The sequence below is a fragment of the Lonchura striata genome, chromosome 5 (genome assembly GCF_050655825.1).
Source record: "Lonchura striata isolate lonStrDom1 chromosome 5, ASM5065582v1, whole genome shotgun sequence".
NCBI classification, from domain to species: Eukaryota; Metazoa; Chordata; class Aves; order Passeriformes; family Estrildidae; genus Lonchura; species Lonchura striata.
The window spans coordinates 71,319,044-71,332,799 of NC_140707.1; the positions used below are offsets into that span (position 1 = coordinate 71,319,044).

Consider the following 13,756-nt stretch of genomic DNA (forward strand, 5'->3'; position numbering starts at 1 on the left):
ACTCCAAAGTTAATCTAAATTTTCATTAAATATTGAATTTTCATGAAATATTGAATTTTCTGTGCGACTCACAGGCGCTGCTGACTTGTGCATTTTACAGCCACTCAGAACTTTGGTTTTTTCTGATATTTTCAACAATTAATTTCCACAGCACAAACTACTCTCTTAGACCACCCCAACCTCTTTTTTCACACTGATGGACCATGAACCCCCCCCAGCAGCAGGAATTCAGCAGACCAGGATTGGCTCCTACCTGGAACAGCTTTTTAGGAGTTGAGTTTTCCTTTCCTTGCCAGGTGTGCCAAGGTGCCATCCCCCAGCTCTGCCCTCCTCCTGCCACAGGGGTGCCCCTGCAAAGGCTGTGGAAACGATGCTTTCCTGTAAATCTGGTACAGCAAAGCTTTCCAAATTCATTTTGGCACCTTTGGAGTGTTACTTGGCCCACGGGGAGATTATTTCGAGGTGGTTTTCCTTTTGTTTTCCTGCCTTTGTGCATTCAGTGGTCTGAGGGGTGAAAAATTTCAGAGGAGTTTGGAGGTTCTGGGTAAATTATGGAGTTTTTTGCAGTTCTCAGCTGCCAGCAGCTGGTGTGGAAATGGTTTTTGGGCACAGGCAGCCCTCGTGGTGTGGCTGGAGTAGTGGAGGGCAGTGCAGAACCAGTTTTTGGGAGCTGAGCTTGTGCTCACAGAACGTTGGGACCAGACCAAAAATCAGTGCCCAGGGCTGGGTCAGCTCACCCAGCTCTGCTGGCACATCAGAGAGATCCCTCCTGTGCTCAGGGACTCTGCAATCTGTTAATTCTATTGTTTCATGTTTCATCTCCACCTGAATTTCATTTACTGCACATTTACTGCATCGATTGTTTCTTTTCCAATTTGTCCTTACCAGTTTTTTTCCTACCCTGTTCCAGGTCAGAGCAGATCTTGTAGCAGTGAAGCCTATATTTTTTTTTTTCCCTCATCTCTTTTTTTTTTTTCAGCCTTTTTTTGTGGTTGAGTTCTTATTTGCTTTGTGGAGCTAAGTCTTTGTGGTCAGTATAACACACACAGGATATTTGGTTTTGGCTGAGTCAGTCTATACATACATACATATATAAATATATATATATGTGTATGTATAAATGTATATATATGTGTATAAATGTATATATATGTATGTATAAATATATGTGTTTATATATATGTGTGTATATATTTTTTAAAATAAATTTTTAAATATATATATATATATATATATATATATATATATATATATATATATATGCACTGGAGGTCACTGGTCCCACCTCTCCATGCTCTCAGCAGACCCAAATCTGTGCCAATCCCATAAAAACCTGGATTTGGGACCTTTGAGGCTTGTGGGGCACAGGCACACACTGAATTTCTCCTTGATTTTCCAGATGTAGGAGCAGAAATTCAAAGCTGAGTTACAATGAATGTCACTGTCCTGGGTAAAAGAGAGGAATTTGTGCTCCCTGTAGTTAGTGTGGGCAACAATTAAGCACAGTTTGATATAAATAAGCACCAAGTTATATTTTTTTAAGAGATTTCTCTTTTGTCACATGCACAGCAAATGCTGAGCCTCCACTTTCCTCATTTGGAGAACTGAAACTGAAATGAGAACAGCAATAACCAAAACCAGCCTTCAGTAAACCACTGATTTTAATTAAAAAAATAAAACAACTTCCATGTTTAAATACCACCATTTATGCTAATTGATGTGTAATTTGTGGTGTTGGAAATGCCTGGAAGTGTCCAAGGCCAGGTTGGACAGGGCTTGGAGTAAACTGGGACAGTGGGAGGTGTCCCTGCCATGGCAGGGGTGGCACTGGATGCATTTTAAGGTCTCCTCCAACCCAACCCATTCTGGAATTCTGTTTTTCTGTCCACCCCTCACATCCTCACACACAGCTGGGAAATCTCAGTAGCTCAGGTTTGCAGGTTCCACTACGTTTCCTGCTCTCAGTTGGTGATTTGTTGCGTTTAAAAACCCTCTTCTTTTTGTATCTTTATTTTTTTAGAGACGGAAAAGATCCCTGTAATGCGTGGACAGTGGTTTATTGATGGGACTTGGCAACCTCTGGAAGAGGAGGAAAGTAATTTAATAGAGCAGGAGCATCTCAACTGCTTCAAAGGCCAGCAGCTGCAGGAGAGCTTTGATATGGAAATATCCAAACCTGTTGATGGGAAGGAGGGTAAGATTGTTTAGATCACTATAATATATTTCCTTTTTAGACACTTGGGGTCTGCTTTTCCTAAGTAAGAATGTGATCTGCTTTGGTTTTTCATTCTGTAAATTGGGGGACATCAGTTTGTTCTCCCATTTTCCAGTGCAGGGTTTCCTGCTGCAGCACCTTTGGGGGATGCTGTAAAAATGACAGAAACTTCTTGTTCCCATTGTGTTTAGTGTCTTTTAAATGTGCTTGAAATCTCTTTTCAAACTAAAATCTCTTGATGGGACAAGAGGAGTCAGTGTCCAAAGGCAAGCTGGCTGATAGCTCTCTGGCCAGCATCCCAAATTCTGCCCTAAAGGGAGTAGGATGATTTTTACAAATCACATTCCATTTTCTGGTTTTATTCAGGCTGGATTTATTAGTTTTCAGCTGCAGTAAATCTTGGGCACGCATTCTGTTGGGGAAGCCCTTACATTTTAATGAGCAGGCTGAGGATGCTCAGGTGGTGTTGCTGAGAATCTTGGTCTGCTGCATGGAACATTTTTTAAATTACTGAAATTACTGATCTATTATTTAATGCACACAGTTTAATTGGTTGCTCAGAGCAGGTATTGCACAGCAAAAATTCAGTATTTTTGCCCTTCACACTTCTGGCTGTCTCTTGCTTGTGAACAATCTACAAACCACAAGGGCCCTTAAGATATTTCAGTAAGGATTTAGTTGTGTTGTTCCTTACAAAGAAATTTATTACTTTATTTTTGAAGTGGAGCTTATTTTTTTTTGGGCAAAGCAGTTACACAGTGTAGGAATGGCTGTGTTTTGGCCGTGAGTTGTGTGTGAGCTGCTCAGCCACACCAGTGAAAAAACCTTGTTCATAAATTGGAAGCACAGCAAGACTCAGGGTAATTCTGCAATCACTGTAAGGAAAACCAAAGTGTCATTTGTTTATTTAGGGCGTTTTTTCAGAGTTTCTAATGCCCCTTTAAAACTTGTGAGGACTTTATGAATATTTTTTTTCCCTTATTTGTGCTACTTTAAAATATTTTTTCTCCTGCAGAACAATCTTCTGCTTCAGCAGCTCTGTCCAAAAGCTGCATGGAGTGGTGTGAGCCCTGAGCCACAGCACTGTGCCTGTGCAAACATCCTTGTGGAAGACACTTCCACCTCTATTTCTGATTTATTGTCCCAGAGACACAGAGCTCAGGGTTGTTAGTGGCAGGGATTTATGGGTTTTTTACATGAAAAGCAAATCTTTGTGGTTCCTGAGTGCTCCCAGCCTTTGGTAGTTTAATTTTTTGAAGGAAGGCTGCAGTGGTACTTGGATTCTCCTGATAGAGTAAATAAGAGAGATCAGGGTTGGGATTTTTTCAGAGAAAGTTTGAACTGTGGAACAGAAATTTTCAGGTTTGATGTTGGATCACTGGGGAGAGTGATGACAAAGATACAACCACTGATATTTATGAAAATATAAAAGATCAGAAAAAGAAACTCCAAATTCAGGGACCAGTGCCTTTTCTAAAACCTAAGTCAGAAAAGAAAAAAGGCAAAAACAAAACCACAACAAAACAAACAAAAACCAAGACAAAAAAAACCAACCCCCCCCCCCCCACACACACACACACAAAAAAAAAAACAAACCCAAGTTATGTATGGCATCACTTCAATGTTATATATGTCAAGTCACCAGTAGGTTTCAGCAGGGTCTTTTGGTAATAATAGGAGAGTTGCAGGACAATTACAACTGACAGTGTGTGAAAAGTGGTTTTGCCATTCTGATTTGTCTCTCAATCCTCTTGGATCCTCTGGCATCCACAAATGCCATCTGCAGTGGCACTGGGAGGAGCTCTGCAACTTGCATTATTGCTGGTGAAGTAAACAAAATTGGCTGAATTCAGTTTATAAATTTCTTAAATGCTCCATTTTGTTGTAATTGCATCCTGTGTGAAGGAGTTTTTGGTGCCATCAAGGTTTACAGGTACCTGTTACTTATGATCAGTGAAAGTTGAGCTAAATCTGTAAATACCCAGTGGGAAGCAGAGTGATTCTTCCCAGTGCCATGATAAAACATTGAGAGGGATGAAAAACTGGCCATGTCCTCTGATTCCTCAGCAAAATTAATACAAGGTGCTGTAGCAGCCCCCTTGTACCAAGAATTACTCCAGTGATTAAATTTATTAATTCTATTATTTTTGTTAAATTTATTAATTCTGGTTAATTGATTAATCCTGGATTGCAGCATGTTAACAAGGAAATAACCAGGCTTCATGCAGGGCTTTTGTTGGTGATAGGAGGGATAAATGGCCCATTATTAAACTCTTAATCCAAGCAAACCTTCCTCTGAAAGTGCAGAATTATTCAGGAGGAGGGTCTCCAACCTGCAGCCTAAAAATAACATAATGCCCATGCTGGCATTTGGTTATGTTATTCTTTACAAATAAAAGTTTGTAGTGGTTTTTTTTTGGGGAGCACAAGGAGCTTTAAAAGCAGAAGGGAACAGAAAGCACAGATGGCAGGGAATGATTCCCCAAGCTCTGTTTTCCATGGGGCAGCCTGGAGATCACTCCTTTGCCGAGCAAACTGTAGTTTGCATTTTGATTTTCATCCTCACAAAGCGTTGAATTTGTGCCTTGCAAAATGAGCTTGGTTTATGATGCCTGATGCCAGTGACTCCTCTTGGTGCCTGATCCCCTTCAGTGCATCAGAAAAATTGTTATTTTAACGGCAGGATGCAGAAATTGGGCTGTTTTTGAGGAAAAGGAGCTTGGCCAGCAGGAGGGAGGGGGTTGTCTCCCTCTGCTCTGCCAAAAATCCTCTGGAATTCTGTGTCCAGCTCTGGAGCCAGGCTGGGAGAGCTGGGGATGCTCCCCTGGACAGGAGAAGCTCCAGGGAGAGCTCAGAGCTTCTTCCAGGGCCTGGAGAGGGACACCTTTGTAGCAGTGAATAAACTAAAAATTTACAGAATGGCAGGAGATTTAGAAACTGCTTTTTCTTCATAGTTAGGCAGACAATGAGTTCAGCACCTATCTGAAGTAGCCCACCAAAGGAGCAGCATTTTCCAGAGATTTCTGGCATATCCAGGCTGCTGTGAGATAAAATAAAACCTGTTAAGTTCCTATCATCCATTGCTCCACGCCCTGTTTCAGGTGTATTCATTTAGTGATGATGGGGTGGAGCTGAAAGCTTTATTTATGTGATAGAAAGGCACCATAGGAACAGATACAGTTCTCTGTATTTGCACAGAGAGATGCTCAAAATTCAGCTGGAAATCAGCCAAGCAACCTGATTCAAACCTGAAATTGGATCTGACTTTGGAGTTGATCCTGATCTGTGAAGAGGATCGGAGCAGATGAACCCCAGCAGTCCCTCTGCCAAAAAATACCCTGGGATCAAGTCTGTGATTCCATGATAGACATACAGAAATCAAAAACCCTGTCAGTTGGAATTAGTATTTCGATGCATTGATTTTGAGACAGCAGAACTCATTGGGTTTTTTTTCTTACAGAATTTCAGCGTGTGGTCAAGGCCACAAAACCTCTAAAAATTGCATTTGGAAGAGCTGGGGGGTTTTTTTTTTTGTCTTAGCTTTCAGATAGAATTTTCTCACTGTATAAAAAATTCATATAGATTTTTGGCACAGCTAAGTTAACCTTTAGATGGGAAACCTCTGTTCATAGAATTGGAGACTTGTCCAGGTCGGGAGGGATCTCTGGGGATGCTCAAATCCAACCTCCCTGCTCTGATGAGAGCAGGTTGCTCAGGATGTTTCCTGTGGGATTTTCAGTATCTCCAACAACAGACTCCACCAGCAGCCTGATCAGTATTTTACCACCCTCACCATGAAAAGCAATTTTTCTTTTATTTTCCTTGAGTTTCCCGTGCTGATTCTTCCTGAGGGAAGTAAAAAAAAAAACAGTACAATATTGTAGATTAAATTATTCTGTGAAATCCCAAGTGCTGTAGCTCTGAGCCCGATTTTCCTCCCCCTCCCAGAGAAGTGATGTGCAGCACTAAATACATTTAATTTGCACTTCTACTGAGAGCTGTTGGGATAACTGTGGCAGGTGACACAAGTGTGGAATGTCACTCACTTTGCTGGAGCAGGGAGTGCTGAGTCCTGGGGCCTGGCAGAACAAGGCAAAAGCAGAAGATTTTGTCTAATCTAACTTTTAACCATCCTCTTATACTATTTGGGGAAAAAAAAAAAACAGCTGTGCTTAAAATTGAGGTTTTTAGTGTAAATTTAGGAAGGGTCAGTGAAAAAATTGAGTTTTGGACCTGACACTTCTGCTACAAAATCTTTCGGGTTTTTTTTAATATACATACATTTTTAGCTCTTTCTAGAAAATGTGACTTCTTTCTTTTTTTTTTCCTATAAATGGTGATACTAATGAGAAAAGATAATGACACCCCTTTTAAAAATTTTACTTTGAAGCTCAGTGTTTTTACTTTTAGTTCTCTACTACCTCCCTCCCTTCTCCCTCCCTTCTTTGTTCAAATGGAGAGGATATAAGGAGAAATCAGATGCTGCATGTCTTAAGCGAAAGCACTCCCAAGGTACAGTAATTGGAGATTTCTTTTTTTTTTTAATTTTTTTTTTGTAGTGCTCCTGGCTTAGGAAGCTTTAAATTCCAGTTTGCTTGTCTCAGTTAAATGTTAGATTTACATGCTTCAGTTTTTTGAGCTGTATCCATGCCATTTCCTTCCAAGGGGAAGGAAAAAGCTTCCTAAAGCTTAGAGGAAAAGTAGAAGTGTTGTGAGTCCTAGAGAGAAGTAGGTGCTCGTTGTGTCATGCAGTAATTCCTATTAGAATTGTTTGTGGCTGATGAAAACTCTGAACATTTGTTTCTTGCACTCTTCAAAAAAAAAAAAAATAAAATAGGATTGCAGCAGGCCTGGTATGAGATTAATTCTGTCAGAGAAGGAACAGAGGGTTCTTCCCAGATAAAGTTTTATTTGCTGCCTTCTTTTGAATAATAATCTTTAATTTTATGTTATAATTCATTTTTTGCTGCAGCTTTGGGGTGAAATGAGTCCCTGGCCATGGGCTGTAAAAGGGGAAGTTGTGTGGAATACAGCTAAAGGCTGCTGAGTTGCAGAAAACAGCCCTGACCTTTGCAGCAGCTGATGCTGGGCAAATTTATTTCAGAAAGTGGGGGGAGATCTTACAGGAGCCATGAATGATTGCAGAAAGCTCCAAAGTTCTTGTCACTGGGCTCTCTCTGCCACCATTAAAGCCAGGAGTGATTAAACTTTCACTGACTTCTAAAACCTTTAATTTAAAATGTAAATGCATGTAGTAGGTTTGGAGTTGTCATATCTTGTATTCTTGTAGCTCCTGGGGATGTTGTGAACTCTTGAGAATTTATTTTTGACGTGCATGATGTTTGCCTTTTCACTTCCTTTAATTATTTTTTATGTGATCAGGTCCAAATGGAAAATGCCTGAAATCAAAATGTTTTGTTGTAAATTTTTCCCTGCCTTTTCTCACACAAGAACCTGAGTCTGTTAAAGGTGAATCAGTGTAACTCGAGCAATAAGAAAGGACTTCTGCCTTTTCTTCTGTAAACTGAAATTTTGAAATTATGCTGTGCGTTTTTTTTCCCCCTCAAATCATGCTTAGTTGTGGTAATGAATGTGCTCAAATTAAAAAAAAAAAAATTGAAATTAGGTGGTTGTGTGACAAATAGTGACAGTGATGAATTGAGAAGTAGAGAAGTGCAGTGTAAAAATGACAGCAATGTGAGACATTTTTAATTAAGAGCAATGGCCTTTTTAATGGCCCTTTAAAAAAATAATAAATAAGAAAAGGTTTTTAAATCTACAGGTTTATGTACCAGAGCCTGAGATTCATTTCAGAAGGGAAAAAACCAGCCAAATTATGCTCTCAGCTCCCTGTACCATGTGTCAGGCTTTTGTGTGGCACCTGCTGCTTGCAAGACAGATTCATTTAAAAATCTTAGATGGGGAAAAAAAAAAGGCAGGAGAGGTTTTGAGACAGTTTGTGTCCCTCCTCTGGTTTTTTATCCTGGCTGGAATGAGAGTTCCTTTGTCCTTGGAGGCAGTGGCAGCCCTGAGCACTTCAAAGATGCTTTTCCCTGGATTGATTTTGACTTGAGCACCATCAAACTCTGGGGAGAAAAGATCCACCCTGTGCTTTGCTCTTGGCAGGTGGATGAAAGCATCAAGTAGAGAAGCAGGTATTTAGCTAAAAAAGGTGTTTAATTGTGAGCAGTTGGCCCCAGGAGGTCTCAGCTCCTCGGGCTGGGAGGATTTTTCCATGGGCACATCCCTGCCATGAGCCAAACACAGTGCAGGGCTTCTGCTCCTCACTTATTCTCCATTTCTTTGACTCCTTGAGTCAAAAACCTCATTGAGATCAGGACCTGCAAGGCTTTAGGAATATCTGTTCTGTGTTTTGTGATTCATTTTTCAGATTTCAACTTTTTAGGGGGATTTTTTTTTCCCCTCTGTGTTCATCTGTCTTGGTGAAACTGGAGGTTTGTGTGATAGTAACCATTGATTTATTCAGTTGAAGGAAATCCTTTCTTGATCCCATCTTCCAGCAGAGCTGAGCTTTCCATGTACTCACATTGTCTTGGTTGGTATTCCTTGAATGTTCCAGTTTTAAGTTCTGGCTACAAAAGAACCCAAAATTTGGCCTCATCTCCAAGCACTTGGCCTTTAATCCCTAACTAAAATCCCAGAAGGGCTTGGGCTGGATGGGATTTTAAAACCCAGAAGGGCTTGGGTTGGATGGGATCTTAAATCCCATCTCATTCCACACCTTCCACTATCCCAGGCTGCTCCAAATCCCAATGTCCAGCCTGGCCTTGGGCACTTCCAGGGATCCAGGGGCAGCCACAGCTGCTCTGGGCACCCTCAGGGCATCACCACTCTGAGCAAGGAATTTCTTCCTTAAATCTAATCTAAATTTCTCTTCCTTTAGTTTAAAACCCTTCCTTTTATCCTCTCTCTATCTCCCTGTGTAAAAATTGCTCCCCCCCCTTTTAAAATCCCCTCCACATTCTTGGAGGCTGCTGCAAGCTCTCCCCAGAGCCTTCTCTCCTCCAGAAAAGTGTGCTGGGCTTTTCTGCAGGGCTTTTCTGCATCTGGGGAAGATGCTCCTACAGATGGAGGTCTGTGGGAATAAATCCACAAGAAGTCAAGTCCAGAGGTTTGGGAATCCAGAGCTTCCCTCTGGCTGCCCTGGCAGGTCTGGGACCCTGGCAGGGGTCAGGAACCCCCCTGGACAGAGCCCCCAGAGACACTGGCTGTGATCTCTGGCCATGGAAAAGAGTTTTCAATCTTACAGGATCAATTACCAGCTCTGAGGGTTTGATATCAGTAATAATTAAGTGTGGCACGGGTGCAAAAGTAAAATTTTAGGATTCTAGATAAGGGGTTCAAAAGAGACAAAATAGAGGAAATTGGGTGTGTCCTGCCCTTTTCCTTCTTCATGTCTTCCATGTTTTACTGTAGTATTAGCATTTTTCTATTGGTTTAAACTAAAGACACATTGTTCAATGTAGGTGGTAGATATTGGCACGTTATTGTAAATATAGCACACATAATTTCTAGTATTTAGTGTTTGTAACATCCCACTGAGGGCAGAGCCCCACACGCTGCCCTGCAGGACAGAGCTGGGCAGGGCAGCAGAACATGTGAGAGATAAACAGAATAAACAACCTTAAAATCCAACACAGAAGATTTTCAACTTCTTCTTTAGCTCCAAGGCTCAAAGACAAAAACTTTGTACAATCTCAGAATCATCTAAACCCCACAGATTCCATCAGAGAGAGAGATTTCTGAGGATTTGTGGCAGAGATGTCCTGGGCAGCCTGGTGCCCTGCAGAGACCCCTCAGGTGTGGAATTTGTGTCCCTGGAGGATGCAGCAAGCAGAGGAATGAACAAGAGGAGATTTCCCCTGTCCTGCTGCCTCATCTCAATTCTGTGCCTGCCTGTGACACGCCCTGGTGGCTCCCTGGCACCTGGGACACCCTGAGCTGCCACTCTGAGCCCCTCTGGAGCTTCACAGGACAGTTCTTCTGCACAGGCAGTGTCAATCCTCTCCTCACCCTCAGGAAACATCACTTGCCCTCCCTCAAGCTCCATTTCAAACCCAGTCTGTGATGCCTGCAAAGCACAGTTCGAATTTTATTTTTTTTTAAATTTTTTTTTAGGATGTTTCTTTTCAGACTGCTGTCAAATCCTCCCCAATGACACATTTTTATGTTCCCCTGTCTCACTATGAACACCGCTGGGGCTGTCAGCAGCAGAAGCTGCTTTTGGTTGAACTCTCAAGGGTTTTAACAATCTCTTCACTGTCAAATAATCACAGAGTCAAATCCCAGAAATATTTAGGTTGGAAGGGAGCTTAAAGCTCATCTCATTCCAGCCTCCTGCCATGGGCAGGGACACCTCCCGCTAGTCCAGGTTGCTCCAAGCCCCATCCAGCCTGAGGCAAAAATGTTTGTGGGCATCACATTCAGGCTTTGAGGATGAACAGACATCACAGAGTTTATAGAAATTAAAAAGTAAAGACAAAAATATTACCAAAGATATTTTTTGGTTAAAAAAGAGGCAAAAAATGCTCCAAAGCAAAGCAGGGAATGTGTTGGTAAGCAAAACTTAGTGAGAGAATAGAAATGAAATGTAAATATGTAAAATAAAATTGCAAAATGTATTAGCTCACTGGCAAAATTTAAATTTTCTGGAAAGCCTCTTCTGGATCCTGCCACTTACCTAAAAAAGTCCTGATATTTTGTGGCTAAAGGAAAATTGGGAAGCAAGGACCAACACATGAATTTTTTTTGTTTTGTTTTGTTCTGTTTCTGTGTAGAAAGGAAGAGCTCATAGTCCAGGTGCTGTAAGAAATTTATTTGAGCTTGAATGTGACGTGTACATGAACAGCAAAGCTCAGAGGAGGCACCCTGCAGGCAAGGGACAGGGTCACTGCCACTTTCAGGTGGTGTTTTTTTTAATTGCAGACCAAATTTTTAAGGTTGTTTTTGAAAGTGCTGCTAAATATGCAGAGAAATAGTGCTGAATATTGCCTGGAATCCCAGAATGGTTTGGTTTGGAAGGGGCCTCAAAGCTCATCCAGTTCCACCTTCCACCATCCCAGGTTGCTCCAAGCCCCATCCAACTTGGCCTTGGGGATCCCAGGGATCCAGGGGCAGCCACAGCTGCTCTGGGCACTCTGTGCCAGGGCCTGCCACCCTCCAAGGGAAGAATTCCTTCCCAATCCAACCTGAACCTACTCCTTTCCAGTTAAAAGCCATTTCCTGGGTCCTGTCCCTCCATCCCTTGCCCCCAGTTCCTCTCCTGAAGCCCCTCGAGGCCCTGTTGAGGTTTATCTTCTTTTTTTCTCCAGGGTTGGGATTAAATGTGTGAGATGGAATTCCTTGTTGGGACTCAGATGTTTGTTAGTTCTTATCTCTGTGACAGTCTTACAAACCCTGAGTTCTGCAGCACTTCAACAAACTAAAAATGGAGCCCCATCTCTCTCTCTGAAAGGCCTTTTAAGGGTAAACTGTCCAATTAAGAAATGACACCTCAATTATTTTCACTTTTAACCCAATAACCAACCACCAGTGCCTGCAATGTGGATTTTTTATCCAATTACACAAAACCACCCAAACCCATGGAGAAGAAGGGGAAGAAGGATCAGCCTCCGCCCTAAAACCTCCATCTTGCTTTGTATCTATTACTATGTTCTAAACCCTTAAACTCTGAATTTTCCACCCTGTGACATCACACACTTCTATTCAAATCCACCCCCAAAATCCCAGCTCTGCCATTCCATTCTGGAAGCTTCTCCACAGCCTCAGGTCAATGCAGAGTTCTCCTGGGGGTCAGAGTCTGTCAGCACAGAAAGTCTGAAATTCCCAGTAATGAGGGTTCCAACAGCTCTGAGCTCTCCTTGGAGCCTTTTCTTCTCCAGACTGAGCAGCCCCAACTCTCTGCTGGTGACATTTCTTTGGGTGCACCCCCAAATCCTCCTCCTTGGGGCTGCTCTCAATCCCTTCTCCCTCCAGCCTGAATTTCTGCTTGGGATTGCCCTGCCCCAGGTGCAGGACCTTGCACTTGGCCCTGCTGAACTTCTCTGGAAGTATTTTGGTGCTTCCACATCTTGTAGTTGGTGTTGATGTTCCTTCCATGTCCACGTTCTCTCCATCAACCCCTTCTTTGCTGTCCAGAGGTGGAGATCACTTCCTCAAATCCTGATGTCACCATAGTCAAAAGCTGAGCCTCCAAAATCCCACCCCAGCTGTCCCTTGATAACAACTCAGGGGGTAAAACCAACTTTTCTTAACCTATATACCTGATTTTTGTCTGTTAATTGTGAGAGTCAGTCGTGGCATTGCTCATCTGTCACAGTGGCTTTGCTGAGCAGGGAGAGATTCCTCATTTGGGGAATGTTTTCTCAGTGGCACCTGGGTGAACAGCACAAAAAGGAGGAATTTGTTCTTCCCAAGTGGGAATAATGGATGCAGGGTAGGGAAAAGCTACTTGTTCCTTTATGTTCCTTCCAATAGAGAGGCTGGGCTTGATTCCAGAAGGAATTTGAGGATCACTCCACCACAAACTGCTGTTTTTCCTGTGGTAATAAGAGACTCAACCACATTTCTTCCCCTTCTTCTTTTTTTTTTTTTTTTTGGATGTTGAACACAACACCCTCCAAAGGTATCAAACTTCCATCCCTCCTCTGCCAGCTTCCCCAGGATCATATTCTCAGAGGGATTTTGCAGATTGGAACAATTCTTGAAGACCTCCTGGACAGACCATCTCTTCTCTTCAAAGTCAGGCTTATTTCTTTCCTCTTCCTGCTCTGCCAGTGTAAAACCACGATGCAATTCCAGTTATTTTGGTGAATCAGTTGTTTACCACAACACAGGGGCTAATCCTCTCTTAATCCCCGTGTTCCTTACAGATTTCCTTCAGTTTTTCATCAGTCTGTGTCAAGTCTGTCTGCTTTGGCAGAGAAACAAAAAACACTGCAGGAGAAAGGTCACAACATCTGGCTGAGCACGGCTGGTTTGTGCTGTAGCAGAGTTAAAACTGGAAATTGTGATGGCTCAGGCTTTCTCAGAACGTTTTTAGGAGAGTGCAAAAAATTCATGTGGGTGATTCAAGGAGGAGACAGGTTAGAGCTCTGCTTGCTATGGAAAAAAACAACCCCAAACAGCCCCTCTGGGTGTTTTCCATGACTTTGGACTTCCCAGCATGAGCAGTGACAATTAAATCACCATTTCTTTGGTCACAGGGCTATTGCTGTTGTCAGCTCTGTACCCAACGTTCGAGGAGACCTGAGCAGTGAATTTTGGTGAAATCCAAATTATTGTAACTCAGCTGTGGCTCTGCTTGGCTCCTGCAAGCTCCAAGGCTGAGATGATTCTGATTTGCATCACAACGTGCCTGTTGTTGAATCCTGACAGTCAGCCTGTGTGTCATGAGGTCTGGCCAGGAGCTCAATCGGGTCCAAATCTGGAAAAACACAATCAGCACACAGAAAAAAAAAAACCAACCAACCACCAGAGCTCTTAGTGGCTTTTGAAAGAGCTAAATTCTGTTCTGTGCCA

General features: G+C 42.4%; 1 protein-coding gene across 3 annotated transcripts in view; it reads left to right on the forward strand.

The window, feature by feature from the left end:
• Positions 1-13,756, forward strand: part of DDHD1 (DDHD domain containing 1) — a 64,865-nt gene that overhangs the window by 11,413 nt on the left and 39,696 nt on the right. Inside the window, exons 2-3 of one of the 3 annotated variants that reach the window (XM_085581029.1) lie at positions 2,021-2,194; positions 6,626-6,727. The exons of 1 other annotated variant lie outside the window; for it this stretch is intronic. In XM_085581029.1, the coding sequence (XP_085437155.1) occupies positions 2,021-2,194; positions 6,626-6,727 (276 nt within the window). The remainder of the gene's footprint in view (positions 1-2,020; positions 2,195-6,625; positions 6,728-13,756) is intronic. One more of the 3 variants, XM_077783884.2, reaches the window with a different exon arrangement.